The 19,121-nt window shown below is 35.1% G+C and overlaps 1 protein-coding gene across 2 annotated transcripts in view; it reads right to left on the bottom strand.

Moving 5' to 3' along the window:
- LOC149773786 (F-box/LRR-repeat protein 2-like) overlaps positions 1-19,121 on the bottom strand; it is a 119,417-nt gene continuing 100,296 nt past the window's right edge. The window contains exons 15-16 of one of the 2 annotated variants that reach the window (XR_016417277.1): positions 2,350-18,047; positions 1-2,297 (exon numbers count right to left, since the gene is read on the bottom strand). Coding sequence is in view for 1 of the 2 variants with exons in the window: in XM_089946010.1 (XP_089802136.1) it covers positions 17,940-18,047 (108 nt within the window). In the remaining variant the exon portion in view is untranslated. Of the gene's footprint in view, positions 18,048-19,121 lie in introns of both variants that reach the window. The other variant, XM_089946010.1, reaches the window with a different exon arrangement.

Below are 19,121 nucleotides of genomic sequence, written 5' to 3'. Positions count from 1 at the left end.
TGCAATTGATATATCTATGAATATTTTATTTTTCAATGTCTACTGATATGATCTGCAATTGTTATCAATTACAGAATAATTACATGTCTAACAAATGAAGTTGAACATACATAAATAGCAAAAACACTTTTTTTATCAACACTTAGTTCACCACACATACACTAAGGTTCATATCTTTTATCACAATCATATTCATACATACTAAACAAAGTAGTCTTGTTCAACCAGACCCTCATGTAACTCCTAGAGATCTCTTGAAGTCATACAAGAGTCTGTGTGAATCAGATCCTTATAGTAATCTCACATTAGCCAATCAGATCAACCCTCACTTTTCAAAGCAGCAAATCAGATTGTACTATGAAGAAATACAATTTTATGTATGAAACAAAATGAGTAAATATCGATATGTATGCCGATTCAAACAAATGTAATAACTACTTGTTATAAATGTAATAATAATGTAATAATTATAAGCACATGTATATTAACAATGATCAAATTCCATTCTTTCTAGAATATAATGATACCATGCTTGTGACAAAATTAATATTATCTTTTAATTTGTTCCATTCATTTTTCCTTGCACAACTTCTCATTTCTGAGAGCCTTTAAGTATATAATTAGCTAAAATAGATAGCTGATGTGTTTTTTAATTAGAAAAAAAGACAAATAATGTGTTCTTAAGAAAACTGTGATGATATCCTGATGAAAGACCAAACTACATTTACAGAAATTTTCACTCAAAATACAATATCTAGATTCTAAAATATGGAAAAACAACAAAACTGATTATTTTTTCTTTCAAGTACACAATAAATACTTAAATAAGGAATTAATTGTTTAGTGGTATCCATGGTAACAACAAATTAAAATACCTGTATCAAATGGCCTTAAAATGTTTGTAAGAACAGGCACATTTAATTTTGGACAATTTTGGCAAAAAGGTCACTGTCATCAAACATCGACAGAAGTAACAAGTCCCCCCAAAACAATCTCTAAAATTCATCTGGCTGAGTTGGTTTTATGGCAAGTTATCAAAAAGGCATTACTATTTCTGTGCAAGAGGAAAAGGGGATGAGGCAGCAGAAATGGCATATATAATCCATGGACACGTTCTCAAGCTAACATGCTTTCATAGAATACTGGAGTTTTAATACATCCTAAAGTAGGAATGTTTGGGGGTTTTGGTCACAGCGTCACATTATATAAATGGAGAGATGATCTTAAAATGTGTGCCTAAATGGAATGTTTTCTGTAATCTTGGGATGACAAGTTGGTATGACTTTACTATGGTATCTTGGATAATTTCTGACAATCTACATGGATAAAACCTACAACTTGCTACTGTTCTGGTTACTGGGCAGCAAAAGCTGCCTTGGCAGCTACAGCCACTCTCAACATTAATGGGACTCCATTCTCAATGAGGACCATTGGGACCTTAGAATGACTATTTGGGACTCCATTTTCAATGAGGAAATCAGGACCTTACAATGACTATTTGGGATTCCATTTTCAATGAGGACATCAGGACCTTACAATGACTATTTGGGACTCCATTTTCAATGTGGACCATCAGGACTCTACAATGACTATTTGGGACTCTATTTTCAATGAGGACCATCAGGACCTTATAATGTCTATTTGGGATGCCTGTTCAAATAAAAGGTCAACTGCTAATAGCTGGACACTGGACAACAAACCAACACATAGGCTCAAAGTGTTGCAAAATTAAGTAAACCTTATTAAGGCCATTTAAAGTTACCACAAGATTAAATTTTGCACATAAGCCCAACACTGAAATCATCACATTCCGATGTCTTTCTCACATCTTTAAGAACTTTAAATAAATACAAAAAATCTTTATTATCAATCACAAGTGAAAATATTGAAAACCTAAAAAAAATACAAAACAAAATTAAAAGAAACAAGTCCTTGAAATAACCAGCTTCACTCAATACAACTTTATAATTTAGAAATGATATACAAGGCAAAACAATAAAACAATCATCATTATTTCCTGTATTTGAGTATTGCACATGCTGAACTGTGCAGACCCTGATCTGCTACAATCTTATTCTGGCACATCAGAACCTGTGCTATTTGACCAACATATGATTTTGAACGAACAGTACAGGCCTTCATTTGGTGTTGTATTATATGGTTGTAGACCTTGGTCCAAAGACCTTCATCTGTTGTCATATTATACGATGGCAGACCTGGACCCAGTACACATCATTTGCTGTCGTATTATATGACAGAGATGGGTAAACCATCTTCAGAGAAGTACAGATCTTCATCTGCTGGTGTTATATACATGTTGACAAACCTGGGTCCAGTACAGACCTTCACCTGCTTGTGTTATATACACGTTTGCAGACCTTGGTCCAGTACAGACCTTCATCTGCTGGCATTATGTTTATGTTGTCAGACCTGGGTCCAGTATAGACATTCATTTGCATTATATATATATATATATATATATATATATATATATATATATATATATATATATATATATATATGTTGGGAGACCTAGGTCAACAGTTTTCACAGTAGGAACTGCATTATACACAAATAGGTATCTTTTTTATGTGTTTCTTTAAACAAAAGGAATTACTAGACTGGTGTTTGTAAAACATAAATGCCCCAATGCAGACCCAAAAATCAAAACAGAAAAAGTGAAAAAAGATAACTGATATAATGATATGAAAATGTAATCATCTCATCTACCTACATACATGTATAGACTTGCTGACTAAATTTCATGTGTCTACCTCAAACTGGTTTTAATTAATTATTCTAACAAGGTTTTTAACAAAAAAAAAAGTCTCATGTCCCGAAAGTTTCAAAATGTGTAACAAATTTGAAAACTGCTTAATCTATCTGAAACTTTAATCAGATCACCTACAAATAAATACAAATATGCCTAACAATTTTGTTTCCCTACCTCAAGTGGTTTCTGCATCATTGTGTGAAGAAGCTTTTGAAAGAAAAAAATCATGTGCAAAAATAGCCTGAAAACAAAAGCAGGTCATCAAATAGTGAAACAATATGCTAACAAAATTTCATTTGTCAATGTCAAATGGTTTTTGTGCTTTTCTTTAGCTAGATGAATGAATATATTGTCCAAACTGTAATGGCAATACACATTGTCCAAAACTATAATGGCAATACCTGTTATCCAAACTGTAATGGCAATACAAATTGTCCTAACTGTAATTGCAATACACATGTCCAAACTGTAATGGCAATACACATGTCCAAACAGTAATGGCAATACACATTGTCCAAACTGTAATGGCAATACAAAGTGTCCAAACTGTAATTGCAATACACATGTCCAAACTGTAATGGCAATACAAATTGTCCAAACTGTAATTGCAATCCACATGTCCAAACTATAATGGCTATACACATTGTCCAAACTGTAATGGCAATTAACACTGTCCAAACTGTAATAGCAATACACATTGTCCAAACTGTAATGGCAATACAGTGTCCAAACTGCAATGGCAATACGAATTGTCCAAACTGTAATCACTTTTGAAATGTCCAAACTATAATGGCTATACACATTGTCCAAACTGTAATGGCAATTAACACTGTCCAAACTGTAATGGCTATGCACATTGTCCAAACTGTAATTGCAATAGTGTCCAAACTTTAATGGCAATACACACTGTCCAAAATGTAATGGCAATACACTGTCCAACATGTAATGGCAATACATTATCCAAACTGTAATGACAATACACTGTCCAACATGTAATGGCAATATACACTGTTCAAACTATAATGGCAATACACAGTGTCCAAACTGTAATGGCAATACACAGTGTCCTAACTGTAATGGCAATTAACACTGTCTAAACTGTAATGGCAATACACAGTGTCCAAACTGTAATGGCAATACAAATTGTTCAAAACTGTAATGGCAATACACACCATCCAAACTGTAATGGTAATACACATTGTCCAAAACTAATGACAATATACGTTGTCCAAACTGGAATGGCATGAACATTGTCCAAACTGTAATGGCAATAAACACTGACCAAACTGTAATGTCAATACACATTGTCCAAACTGTAATGGCAATACACATTGTTCAAAACTGTAATGGCAATAAACACTGTCCAAACTGTAATTGCAATACACACTGCCCAAACTGTAATGGCAATACACATTGTTCAAAACTGTAATGGCAATACACACCATCCAAACTGTAATGGCAATACACATTGTCCAAACTGTAATGACAATACACACCATCCAAACTGTAATGGCAATACACACTGTCCAAACTGTAATGGCAATACACTGTTCAAAACTGTAATGGCAATACACACTGTCCAAACAGTACACAGAATGTGAGAAAAAAAGTTATTGAACTGGATGTGTAAACTATAAATCCATGGCAAGTAGTTATACATGTATATTTCATCTGTCCATTTTCACCAGAAAACAATAATTTTGTCTGCATTTGTGATCTACTTCACTGGAAAACAATAATTTTGTTTGCATTTGTGATCTATTTTCACTGGAAAACAATACTTTTGTTTGCATTTGTGATCTATTTTCACTGGAAAACAATAATTTTGTTTGCACTTGTGATCCCTAAAATCAGATTAAATAAATAACATTGACAAAACCATGCAGACTGATATATGACCATGCCAATGCTATGAGAAGGGTTGTGGTATATAGAGGTGATTTATAGTGAGAGACAAATGTATATGGGATCATGACCATACCAATGTTATGAGAGATCTGCAGTATGCTAAGTGAATTTATAATTAGTGAGCAGTGTATATGGGACCCAATGCCATACCCTTGTTATTAGAGGGCAGCATTATATTTGGGGTATCATGATGGCTCACTAAATGTGGCCCATGTCCATGTTATAGGAATAATGGCAGCAGTATATAGAGGGGATTTATATTAAAGGATCAGTGTATATGGGATCCATGACGATACCCATGCCATAAGATGGACAGTAATACACAGAGGACTTTATAATGAGGCATAACTATATATGGACTCCATGTCCATAGTGGGTTTTACTGTGAGGGCTCAGTGTATATGGAATCCATGAAAATACCCATGTCATAAGATAAGCAGCAATATACAGGACTTTATAATGAGGGATCAGTGTATATGGAATCCATGACTATACCCGTGCTATGAGAGGGGCTGCAGTATACTGAGGGGACTTATAAAAAGAAGAAATTAAATTAATGCAGGAGTTGTGGCTTCCCTGGTTACTCATACTGATATGTTGGTTGGTTGTTATGGGTTTAATGACATGTTTCAGCACATGATAGATTACACATGGCAGTCGGTACACTGGATGGAGGAAGAACCCATAAAATCCTGAGTAGAAACACAGACCCATGGGAATCTACTAGCAAGCTTTGTCAGTGTCTAAGCTTAAAGGTCTAAATGTAATGTGATATTAAATTTCTAAATAACCTTGGGTAGCATCTTTACAGCATTATTTGCATGTCTAAGTCTGGGTAACATCTTTACAGCACTTTCTGCACATCTAAATAAGTCATGATTGTATCTTTACTGCACTTTTTGCATGTCTAAATAAATCAGGGTAGCATCTTTACAGCACTCTTTGTATATCTTTATATGTCAGGGTAGCATCTTTACAGCACTCTTTGTATGTCTAAATAAGTCAGGGTATCATCTTTACAGCATTCTCTGCATGTCTAAATAAGCAAGGGTAGCATCTTTACAGCACTCTTTGTATGTCTAAGTAAGTCAGGGTATCATCTTTACAGCATTCTCTGCATGTCTAAATAAGTAAGGGTAGCATTTTTACAGCACTCCTTGCATGTCTAAAGAAGTCAGGGTAACATCTTTACAGCACTCTTTGCTTGTCTAAATAAGCCTGAGTAGCATCTTTACAGCACTCTTTGCATGTCTAAGTAAGTCAGGGTATCATCTTTACAGCACTCTTTGCATGTCTAAGTCAGGGTATCATCTTTACAGCATTCTCTGCATGTCTAAGTAAGTCAGGGTAACATCTTTACAGCACTCTTTGCTTGTCTAAATATGTCAGGGTAGCATCTTTACAGCACTCTTTGTATGTCTAAGTAAGTCAGGGTAGCATCTTTACACCACTCTTTGTATGTCTAAGTAAGTCAGGGTATCATCTTTACAGCACTCTTTGCATGTCTAAGTAAGTCAGGGTAGCATCTTTACAGCACTCTTTGCAAGTCTAAATATGTCAGGGTAGCGTCTTTACAGCACTGTTTTAGTATTACAAGGAATGGTTTCCTTGTGTTTTTGGATTCAAGAAATTGAATTTGAAATACATACTGCATTACAATATTAGCAGATATTGATACTCAAATGGTCAAAAAGAATTTATGGGAATTCCAGTTAAGACCATTTCTTCTTTAGTACTGCTGGATGCTGAAACCATCTAGTATTAGTAAGCCAAAACAAGATTTTCAAATTAGACACCATGGTGGCCACATGAAGTCAGCTTGACATTATTTTCATTGAGGACCAAAGGAAGACCTTTTGAAATCTTATAGTGAATACCACTTTCATTGACGACCAAAGGAAGACCTTTTGAAATCTTCTAGTGGATACCACTTTCCAGTTGAGACCGGTAGCCACAACAAGATTCTCTGTTTAGTGATAAAGTTTCAAGATGGCTGCCATGATAATCATATTGGGTGTCAGATTTGCACCATTTTCATTTGGGACCAACTGAACGTCATAAGAAAATCTGCTGAAAAATGCATGTCAATAAGACTTTCTGTTTAATGATAAAGTTTCAAGATGGCTGCCATGATAATCATACTGGATGTCAGATTTGCACCATTTTCATTTAGGACCAACTGAAGAAGTCTTTTGATGACAACCCAACATCAATATGACCATCCATATGGGAGATGTAGTGAAAACAAAATTTTCAAGATGGTCAATGCAGTGGCCATACTGGTTGTAAAATCTGCAACAATTTCATTTGGTCCAACTAGACAGCACAGGTCTTCTGGCCACAACTTCATGATAATATGACTCTGAGTCTAGACGATGTAGCAAAACAACATTTCTGAAAAAGGTTGCCACGGTGTTCATATTGTGTGTCACTTTCATTGAGGAAAATTAGATATCACACAAATTTTTCCAGTGAAAAATTCCATGTTGATATGTCTGTCTATTCTGCAGAAGTAGTAATAACAAGATTTTCAATGCTGTAGCAACCATATTGGATGTCAAAGTGGCATCAGTTTCATTGAGTACCAACCGGGATGAATGTGTGTGTAAAGTCAGAAGGAATCCTCTAAGTAGTGTAGAAGGTGAAGTGATAATGATAATGGAAGGATGGATGTCAAACAACAGGCAGTTCCTTAAGATTATCTGGTATATGACCAGCAATGTTAAAAGCATAGTAAAATCTGTTACCATGGGAACCATGAAGTTCATGTCCTTTGACACTTTTTGTTACTTTTATGACTTATAATTTAGATGGATTTTCATACAAACATGTATGTATGCATACACTCACTTTTTAAGAAATCTAAATACATGTATCATACATTAAAAAGATTGTGACCAACATTTCAAACCATGTTCCAAAAACAAAAGCTGGAGCACACAAAATGATCATTTAGACTTTGCTTAATCACCAATTTCAGCAGAGTATCAATACGCACAGCACAATAATCAATCCACACATCACAGTAATCAATATGCACATCACAGTAATCAATCCACACAGCACAGTAATCAATATACACAGCACAGTAATTAATACACACTAAAGCAATGGTAATTACTTGCCATAAAAAATCACCAAACATTTCACAGCACATTTCAAATTCATCTCCCTCACACCCACCTGCATTTGCACAGTGACTCAGGGTCATAATGCAAACTCCATTGCATCTTCCTGTGACGACTTGAAGATATAAAGTTTGGTCCAAAAATATTAAAAATGTCAAAACAACTGTTGTACATTTATGCTCTGACCCCCTCCCTGGGGTATGAGGTAAGGATGATATACCTCAAACTCCCTCCCTGGGGCATGAGGTAAGGATGATATTCCTCTGAGCCCTTCCATGGGGCATGAGGGGAGGATAATTTGCCTCTTGCAAATGGTTACCACAAGGCAACGTTACTACTAAGCCAGCAGTTTAGGAACAGATCTGCTCATTGACAGACAGACAGATGGATGGGCATAGTGAGGGTGAGCTGAATGGCATCACAATATTCCAAGTACTTGTTAACAACATTTGGGGATTAAAAACAAAATGCATCAAGAACAGAATCATCCAGGCATCATAACTGACCATAAAATCTACTGGCAATGGCTTGAAACAAATATACTTAAATGCACACGATTATTTTACATTCCTCCACAGCAAGGAGGTAAAATTGTGAACATGAAAGAATACATCAATATACATGAAATTGATTGGTCCGCATATTCATTTGTACTGTGCAATAAACGTATTATATCTGAACTATACATGTGTAGTACTATATCTATACTATATAAGTACTGTATTTAACTGCATAGCACATGTACCTAAGAATGAACAGTATTGTATTTAACCACAAACTGTCAATTAAATCCCCACCAGACAATGCATAATACACCAGTAGATCAGGCAACCGATACACTAAATTTCTCAAGATTCAGACGATGCATAATACACCAATAGATCAGGCAACCCATACACTAAATTTCTCAACATTTTTGGTAAAACTAAGACAGTAAATTACCTACAAGATTGCTATTGTACTTGTTGGAATCTTATGTATGTATGTATGTATATATATATGTATGTATGTGCACTGACACAACATTAGACTGAAAAGTACAATAGTGACTATATAGCATCAATTTAATGAATGTTGTAAAAGCAAAAAGGTAAAAAGTGTTTAAAATGGTTTGTGAACATTTCATATGCTGAGAGAAAATAGCCAGACATTTGCTTGAAACCAGGAATAAAACAACCATTGTGATTTTGACTGATTATTAAATCAGCTAATCCAGGTAATAGAGTAGCTTTGAGTAGTAGCTAAGGCACCAATGATGATTCTTGTTCTCCTGACCTTTGTAATTCCAGGCCCAATGGTTCTTGTTCTCCTGACCTTTGTAATTCCAGGCCCAATGGTTCTTGTTCTCCTGACCTTTGTAATTCCAGGCCCAATGGTTCTTATTCTCATGACCTTTGTAATTCCAGGCCCAATAAATTGTAGTAACCAATCACATAAAGCATTACATTTCATGTTGGGAAGAGTTATTAATGAAAACATTATGTACAGGATGGTGTTTATCAATATTATGTACTCACTGATGTTTATCAACATTATGTACTCACTGATGTTTATCAACATTATGTACTCATTGATGTTTTTCAACACTGTGTATGGAATGATGTTTTTCAACATTATACATGGAATGATGTTTTTTTTATAACTTTCCATCACATCTTCATATTACTGGAAAGCACCGTTTTTATTCCTTCTAAAATTTATGTGTATGGATGTTATATACAATTTAAAGGTACAAGTCATGAACAGCCAAAAATACAGTATGTGTCAGATTGTACAGAATATTTTAATCCATGTAAAGTTTAATACATATAAATTTTAATACATATAAAGTTTAATACATACAACTGTATAATGAAATAACACATTAAATGAGTATGTTTCAGAAAAATGTTATTTTACCATCTGCTGTGTACATTTGTTGTTGTTGCTGTAGGGTTTAATGCCATTTTTCAGCACACGATAGGCTATACATGGTGGCCAGTATAATTGGTGAAGGAAGAACCCCGGAAAACCTCAGGAACAACAACCGACCCACGAGAAGCTACTGGCAGGCTTTCTCACGTAACCACGTTAGCTGAGCCTAAGACTCGAACTCACACAGACAGAGCTGAGATGGCAGTGATCTGTAACGGTGAGCGCTTTAGACCACTGTGTACATTTGTAAAAAGCTGAATATGGAGTGTGTAACAATAGAAGAGAGGCATGTACAGTGTATAGCAACTGATGAGTGAGTGTACATTTAAGGCACACTGTACTTGATACATGTATACGTTACCATTAGTACAGCACAATGGAATCTGTTTATCCATTTTCTATTCGAGTAAAATCAGATGTGAGAAAATGGAAGAGCAGACATGTGAAAATTAACCTGTCTTGACAAACATTTACCTTCAATTTGTGGTCTACAAAAACTGACCTGTTATTTCTGGCCTAAATTCTGACAGGCTGTTATTTTTGGCCCACAAAAACTGATAGGCTGTTATGTTTGGTCTATAAAAACTGAGAGGCTGTTATTTTTGGCCTACAAAGATTGTTATGAGACATCATTCAGATCATATGCATTATTTATAGTCCACCGTCATACGATAATGAAATCGTACAGGCATGCAAGCAAAAGTTACAAATTGCTAAGAATTTTTTTAAACAATATTCTGAAAAACTGTTAAGTTTTGGGTATTTAGTTTGTTTCTGTAACACAATTTTTGGTATAGAAGAGTTTTAATATAATATGTCTCATTATTTTTGCTTCGTTTCTTCTTAGTACAAGTTCTACTGAGACACAAACCTATGCAGTTACACGTCTCACAGATTAGTCCTTTTATTCAACACAATATATCAAACTTTTCATATACAGCAAAATATAACGCTGTAAATTATAAACTGAAATATACTGGCATCATTATCAGTGCTATTTCCATGCATTCTAATGGAAACATGATTTGCTCATTTACAACAGAAGTCAAGGAATGGCAATTCTCAAACTTAATTATCCCAGGCAAGTAAAAATTATGACTGAACTAGTGAAATTTCATGAGATCACCCAATTTTTACAAAGAAGAAAGAAAAATAATTAAAAATTGTGAGACCCTTTATTTCCCAATAACAATTGCCGGGTTTTTAGGTCAATATCAGAATTGCCTCCCCCTGGCAAATCTAAGTACAGCCATTATTAAAGGCAGATCTGATGTCATCTAATTCAATTTTAGTTTAGGGTCTATGAGTACTCTGATCTGCCAACTCATTATGCATTGGTAGATACAGGTCTCCAGTGTTTGCAGTTCATTGTCAATTTCATGTCCCATTTCCAATGGTCCATCCTGGACCTTTTCCATTGCATGTTAGAGAATGACCTCAGATATAAATGGTTGCCATTTTGAACTGCTCTCAAACCTGTGGTTCTCATTATGTCATAATAACTTTATTTATGTCACACCAATTTGAGTGTGTATTCCATTATTAGTAACAAAAGAACTAGTTTACAGTTAATTCAACTGAATTATTTCTTAAATTTGTAATTCCAAAACTGCAAGGATAACACAGACATACAAACGTACAGACATTTCATTGATGATTGGAACATATTTTAATGTTATTACCAATGCATGTCTTTTACGATAAGGATCTATCCCTGATATTTCTAGTTGGATATTTTGGCTGCAAAAATCTTAACCAATCTGGAAAGTATCGCAATGATTTATTCTATGTCTCTTTTCAAAAGGTGAATCTAATCGACTTGCATTGGAATGAGATGAGGATTTTTTAACTGGATTAAATATAGTAATTATGGCAAAATCTTGACATTAAAATTTGCAAAGGAGAGAGGGACAGAGATAAACTGTTCTGTTTAGATTTTGTTCTATCTTGGCTTTTGATTTGCCTACAAAAAGGAAACAAGATGTACTGATCAGTTCTTTAAAATTAGTACTGACATCATGCCTACAAACAGCAAACAAGATGTAGTGATCAGTTCTTTAAAATTAGTACTGGCATCATGCCTACAAAAAGCAAACGAGATGTACTGATCAGTTCTTTAAAATTAGTACTGGTATCATGCCTACAAAAAGGAAACAATATGTACTGATCAGTTCTTTAAAATTAGTACTGGTATCATGCCAAGTTCAATTTTGCCGCAACACTGAATTTCAAAGTGTCTGAATAGCTGCCCATGGTTTCACATAAAAAAAAGAAATAAATTTATGACACTGTGCTCACCTTTATCTTCACCATCATATCATGTTATAACAACTGTATATCACAATGTTACATAACACTTATGCTGCATAGTACCATCCTTTAGTAATACGCAAAGTGTGTAATAAATAATATCTCTAATTTATCTTGGATGAAATTTGTCTCTTACATTAAATAACTTATTGGACAGCACTCACTGCAAGCACATTGTGACATATATTTAACTCACTTTATAAATTTCAAATCAAAATAAATATTAAGACACATCCAAAACTATTGTAAGGTGAGATACAGTCAGCACTATGTAAGGTGAGATACAGTCAGCACTAATGTAAGGTGAGATACAGTCAGCACTAATGTAAGGTGAGATACAGTCAGCACTAATGTAAAGTAAGATACAGTCGCGCTAATGTAAGGTGAGATACAGCCAAAACTAATATAAGGTGAGAAACAGCCAACACAAAAAATAAGTTGAAATACATCCAACACTGATATAAGATGAGATACAAACAACAGTCATACGAGATATACCCAAAGAACACTACTTTAAGGTGCGACAGAGTCAACATCAATGAAAAGTGAGACAGTCAACAACAATGTTAAGTGAGATACAATCAGCATTAACTAGGGTGAGACACATCCAACACCAATTTAAGATGGGAGCCATGGTGGCTCATTGGTTAGTGTGCCAGACTCATGACTGAAAGGATGCAGGTTCAAATCCTACTACCAGACCAGCCCGAGTCAGATAATGTGGTGTGTCCTGTGCTCAAATTTAACTCCAGCATAAAACTGTGAAAACAGTACAATGCTGTCAGCAAAGTGATATGCATATTTTACCCATGCTTTGCAGTCAAGACAATAAGAACAGGATTTTTCTGCAAGCTGTTATCATCTCAAATGCCAAAGTTAAATATTTCACTCCCCAAAAATTGGAGAATTTGTACATTAAGCCATTGTACAGTGTTTGTACATTAAGCCAGTGTACAGTATTTGTACATTAAGTCAGCATACAGTATTTGTACATTAAGCCAGTGTACAGTATTTGTACATTAAGCCAGTGTACAATTTTTTTTATACATTAAGTCAGTGTACAGAATTTGTACATTAAGCCAGTGTACAGTATTTGTACATTAAGCCAGTGTATAGTAACACATGCAAGAATGATCAGAATCAAGTATGCCCCAATCGGTGTGATTAAAAATTTTGGGGGAAAAAAATGTTGCAGTTAAAAACTGAGGCTATCCAATCTCATTAGCCTTAACAGTGAGGCTATCTAATGCCACAAATAATTGCTTGAGAGGGCGTACAAGTCAGATAGAACGTAAATTAAACTTAAACATGAGTAAAACTCAACCTGAGTGCTATCATTAAGTTCAATGTCTTGACAACGAAATTGGGTGCTTGCTTATGCATAACTTGCACTTAAATGCGACCAATGGCAACCCATATCTGTCATCACACAGGCCATTTTTGAGTGACCTGTTTGGGGATTTTTGCCCATATGCCATAAAACATGTTCTCAAATGTTCCTGGATGTTGCCATTCTAAAATGCTGTATCACTTTCACAAAGATTTTCTTGTCTGGGTGAGAATCTGCATGAGAATACTGTCTGCATGTGAAGAAATGCAGAGCTGTGAGAATACTTTGTGTGTGTGAAGAAATGCAGAGCTGTGAGAATACTGTGTGTGTGTGAAGAAATGCAGACCTGTGAGAATACTGTGTGTGTGTGAAGAAATGCAGACCTGTGAGAACACTGTGTGTGTGTGAAGAAATGCAGACCTGTGAGAATACTGTGTGTGTGTGAAGAAACACATACCTGTGAGAATACTCTGTGTGTGAAGAAATGCAGACCTGTGAGAATACTCTGTGTTGTGAAGAAACACTGACCTGCCAACCCTAACAAGACCTTCTCAGTCAAGCAGTCAATTTTTTTTCCATAACTTGGGCTAGTTTTCAGTAAGGTGGAACAAAATACTGCTGTTGCCCATCTGGAAAATCCATTTAAAAGTCCAGATTCATAACTGTTGTACCGATTGTAACCATGATCTAAACTCAAACATTTGTGAAGTTTGCTTTATCCTTAATTACCTTAATTTCACAAACTGCAATTCCAGACCCTACCGAGCTCAATGGCTTCTTGATATCTCTCAACCTGATTGTATCTTTCCCGCCATGTGATATACTCAAATCAACACATGATGTCCACTAAACATAATTATTACCCTTCCCGTACATTTCAAACTTTTTAATATGTTTATTGTCCCTTTTACCTTGACTGCTTGCTTGCTGGACACCATTTTAAAAAAATACACCATACAACAGCTTTAATATGCGGACATTTCACATAAAAAATATGTTAAGTTTAAAGCATTTGGGGTAAGCCATAAATGTTCGTCTGGTTCTCTGACCAATTCCACTAACCTAATAAGAAACACAGATCCGAATCAAACACGGACAAGCCAGTATCTGGTTTTTACTGTAAACAATCATATTTCCATAATTTGTGCTTTGATTCCTAAGTACACATTTTAGGGTAATTTCCATAACATTTATGGCAAAACTAAAATGGGTGGCAGGTCTGGAAATGTCTCATCCAAAGATTTCAACAATGTGAATGCAGATTTATGCCTATGCTGTTGTTAAACTGTTGATTTTTAGTATTCAGTGTAGACTAATTTACTGTTATATTGTAAATGTACACCTGGGTCTATGCTGTTTGTTAGACTGGTTATTTCAAATAAACACTGTAGACTAAAAGAACTGTACAAGTTCCAGTATTTGTCTAACTTAAGAACTGTACAAGTTTGCCTGTACCAAATATGTACCTTTCAAGCTTAATTTGTACAATATTTACCTACACGCACCTACCTGTGATCAGCAAAGAATCAGATCTGTCAACAAATAATGTGCTTATAGATCAAAGACTATGCTACTTGATCTGTCAGTAGGCAAGTGCTTTTGGAATACCTCTGTACAACAGGAAGTATAAATACAATTTTAAAAAATGGAAAGATAACTCTAAAACTACTATTCTGACAAAGCCAAATCTTGCATTTAACACAAACTCCTGTAACGATACATAGGCATAACAAGTTTCATGAAATTAACTATACACAAGTGTGACAGACACAATCTGTAATGAAAATATGGAAAAATTCTTCAAGTGCTGATCAGACCAACTTCATTTTGTTACAAGACAAAAGGTCTAGTCATCAAATGAAAGCACACCAAGTTTCATATACCTCACAGGGTTATGGAGATATTAACTAAACAAATGTGACACAGGTGAACAGACAGACAAGCTGACTCCAGAAAACCTCATTAAATTTTGACTGTGATGTGGTATAAAGATCCAACGAATAGTGAATGAAGATTGAATTGCAGTTGGAGATGAATTATATGAGAAAACACATCCATGACTCACAACAGCAAATCCCCAATTTCCATTCTATTACATGACCCCCCCCCCTTTTTCCCTTTATCTTGACCCAGGAGTCATAATCAATCCCCATGCTATTACATGTTGCCCCTCTCCCCCTTTCCTTGTCTGGACTATGACCCAGGAGTCATAATCCCAAGTCTGCTGCATATATTAGATGTCTTACTCCTACAAATTCATTAACAAATGTACAAAATTTGTACAAACTCATTAACAAATGTACAATATTTGTACAAATTCATTAACAAATGTACAAAATTTGTGCAAATTCATTAACAAATGTACAATATTTGTACAACTTATTAACAATGTACAATATTTGTACAAATTCATTAACAAATGCACATGATTTGTACAAATTCATTAATGTACAAATATTTTTTTTGTATAAAAGGTTAAACAATGTTACTGTAATTGCAATTCTTCCAGTTTGACCTTGGTTAATTTCATCCAATTCTAGTTTGACCTTGGTTAATTTCCACCCATCAGATTAAGAGATGTAATTTTGGACAGTCACACAGATGGAAGGATTAAGAGATGAAGGCAATTAAAAAATTCCTTCCGTTAATTAATCTGTAGGTACCTATACTGTACACCTGTTGTCCATAAAATAATTTGCTTTATAATCCATGACAGGTCTTAAAGCACTAGATACTGTTAAGTGGAAAGAAATCATTTAAATCAAGGTAACATATAATCATACATAGTATAAATCTATATTCTGTCAGTAACACATAATACATATTAAGTCTCAATTTTGTTATCTCTTTGATAACCACTGTATCATAGAAACCGATACCAAGATACACATACACTGATATCCCATGCCAAGATACACATGCACTGATATCCCATGCCAAGATACACATACACTGATATCCCATGCCAAGATACACATACACTGATATCCCATGCCAAAGCATCCCATGCATAGATATCCTTATCTTTACTTGCCAAGTGTCACTGATCCACTTTGTTCAACATTAACCTTTGGCAGATGTAGCTAGTGGAAACTGTTTTGAACAAGTGCCATCATGCTGATAAAAGAGTTCCTGTCCATAGCAAGCAAAATCCATTACCCAATGACAGGATTTGTTACATGGCCTGTTAGGTATTCAGTAAGGCAATTTCCATGATTTCCAATGGAATCAACTTGAAAATAAAAGTTGTCTGAAATGTTTCCACTGGAGAAACTTAATTATGATGTGACAATGTCTACTAAGACTGCCTTGATTATTCCTAATAATCTTCCAATTAAAATGTAACAAGGAATCTAATTGGATCAGTGTCTTTCAGTTGCATCCAATCAGACAGCACAATGGTAGATACCATTTCAGCCAGCTAAATATATCAAGGTTTGATAGAGAGCAAATTAGATTAACAAACCTTGGTTAGCAAAGACAATATATCCCATCCATAGCTGTCCCATCCACAGATATCCCATCCATAGATGTCCCATCCATTGATATCAGTTACATATACATGTATGTTCACTCATGTAAGAAACAGGAAAACAATGGAACTTTGCTAACTTGAAGATCAAAATCACTTAAATACTTACAGGATCTGACGAATTTCAAAGACAGTTATTAGCCCAGTGGGAAACCAGAAAAAAAACTTGGTAGCCAAGCTTAATGTCAGTAGCCGAAGGAAGGCACTTAATATAAATATGTTAAGTTCAAGAATTTCCATTGATCTTCTTAGTGTTGTTATCCTTTGCAAAGCAAATCTGAAGGTATGAGAAAATACAGATACTATCATAAAGCAGCCCACCAGGCTACTTGATTTCAACAAATCATAGCCCCAAATGGGCATTCTGGTAGGCCCTGGGCACTGTGCACTAGATCTGTTGCATGCCCACTTAACATGGTTCTTATGACTTGTTACATCCAGGCATAACACCCTTTCTTATCTTGGACCTGTATCGATCAAAAACTTGTTCAAAATTTTGGGCCAATGGTACCTTGAATTCTTAATCTCTCCCATACAGATACACCAAAATGATAATGCATGTATACATGCATAAACACAATCGTGATGTGTCGTCAGTTTCTGATTAGTATGACAAAGGATGTACAACTTACCAATACATCTGGAACTTACTTGTCCCAAGATTAAAAAAAGGATGTACAATTTACCTATACACCTGGAACTTACTTGTCCCAAGATTATATAACCTGTAACCATTCCCACATATAAAATGGGACTTGTATATCCAACAATAAGGATTTTTTTTTTTAAGCCAACAAAATGTAAAGCTGTGATCTCCTGTTAAGCTTGCACGCCATAGCAATTCTCACCCTATCCTGTCTCTTCAGGGTAAAATCTGTGATTAATGATTTCTCCGTTTAAATTCCACAAAGGAATCAGCACAAGAGGACAAGCTCACAAATAACTGAGGAGAAGGCCATGCTTGCTGAATGTATTTAAATTGTGGCTCGGTCTAAAAGATGTCTGTAAATAGAGTAACGTGTTTCTAACCACGTAAAGCCTTTGTCAGAGAATAGTACAACATTTACAGTAGCGCTGCCGTCCATTGCCAACAGAGGGGGGTGGTGTGACTGGTGCGAAGTATGCATGGACCTTAATATTCGGTAAACGAGTCTGAAAAAGATATTTAAATATTTATTAGTTAATGATAAGTGACTAAAACACACCTAATATGGACAATATTGGATTAGGTTTGGTGTTTTATAGTATTATAACACATGAAACTTATAACATACCAAAGTAGTGTAAAACACACCAAATATGGAAACTGATGTACTCTGAGTGGTGTTTTAACTCATTACAACACATGAACATTAAACCCTGCTAAAATATATTTGATAAGAACTCATATGGTGCACAATGTAACAAAACTATGAATAAACTATACAGCATGATAGATGGGCAGAAATAACCTACTTTTGACAGTAGGATTAGTAGTACTACTGTTTGCATGCATAACTCGCAACATTTCATGACAGAAAATGAAAAAGCCTCCAAGAAATAAAACAAAGACATGTCAGAAATATTTGGGGCTGACTCATTGCTACGTGATTACGAAAATGAGCTAAAAAAAAACTCAACTCAGACTAAAACCTCCAAAATTAAAAATCACCCAGCCATTCAGTATCATTAAACACTGACATGTTTCTATAAAAACTGAGGATTATATGGTCTCAGAATCTGGGTGATTCTAAACATTCTTATCAAAGTGAAATAATAAAAGATCACATTTTTATTTTTTTAGCACAAGATAAAAAAAAAAATGTGCTAATTTTCATAACTAAAAACCCATATTCTCCAAACTTAAGGAGCACAAACTCAAACCCCATTGACATTCTCTAACTTTGTTGTTGTTGTTGTTGGGTTTAACGCCATTTTTCAGCACATGAGAGGCTATGCATGGCGGCCAGTATTAATGGTGGAGGAAGAACCCTGGAAAACCCCGGGAAGAACCACTGACCCACGAGAAGCTACTGGCAAACTTTCTCACATACCCAAATTGGTCGAATCCTAGACTTCAACCCACGCAGACAGAGGTGAGATGGCAGTGATCTGTAATGGACAGCGCCACTCCGGGCCCCTCTCTAACTTTGATTAGGGCACATCTAGATATAGCTCTTAGAATCTTCATCACTTTAGTTTCTCCACAAGCATCTTAAATTTCAATTCTAATGTTGTATCATAAAT

The sequence above is a fragment of the Sinohyriopsis cumingii genome, unplaced genomic scaffold (assembly GCF_028554795.1).
Source record: "Sinohyriopsis cumingii isolate HCF-2022 unplaced genomic scaffold, ASM2855479v2 utg000555l, whole genome shotgun sequence".
NCBI classification, from domain to species: Eukaryota; Metazoa; Mollusca; class Bivalvia; order Unionida; family Unionidae; genus Sinohyriopsis; species Sinohyriopsis cumingii.
The sequence above is the reverse complement of the archived record's forward strand: the minus strand, read 5'-3'. Positions and strand labels throughout refer to the sequence as shown.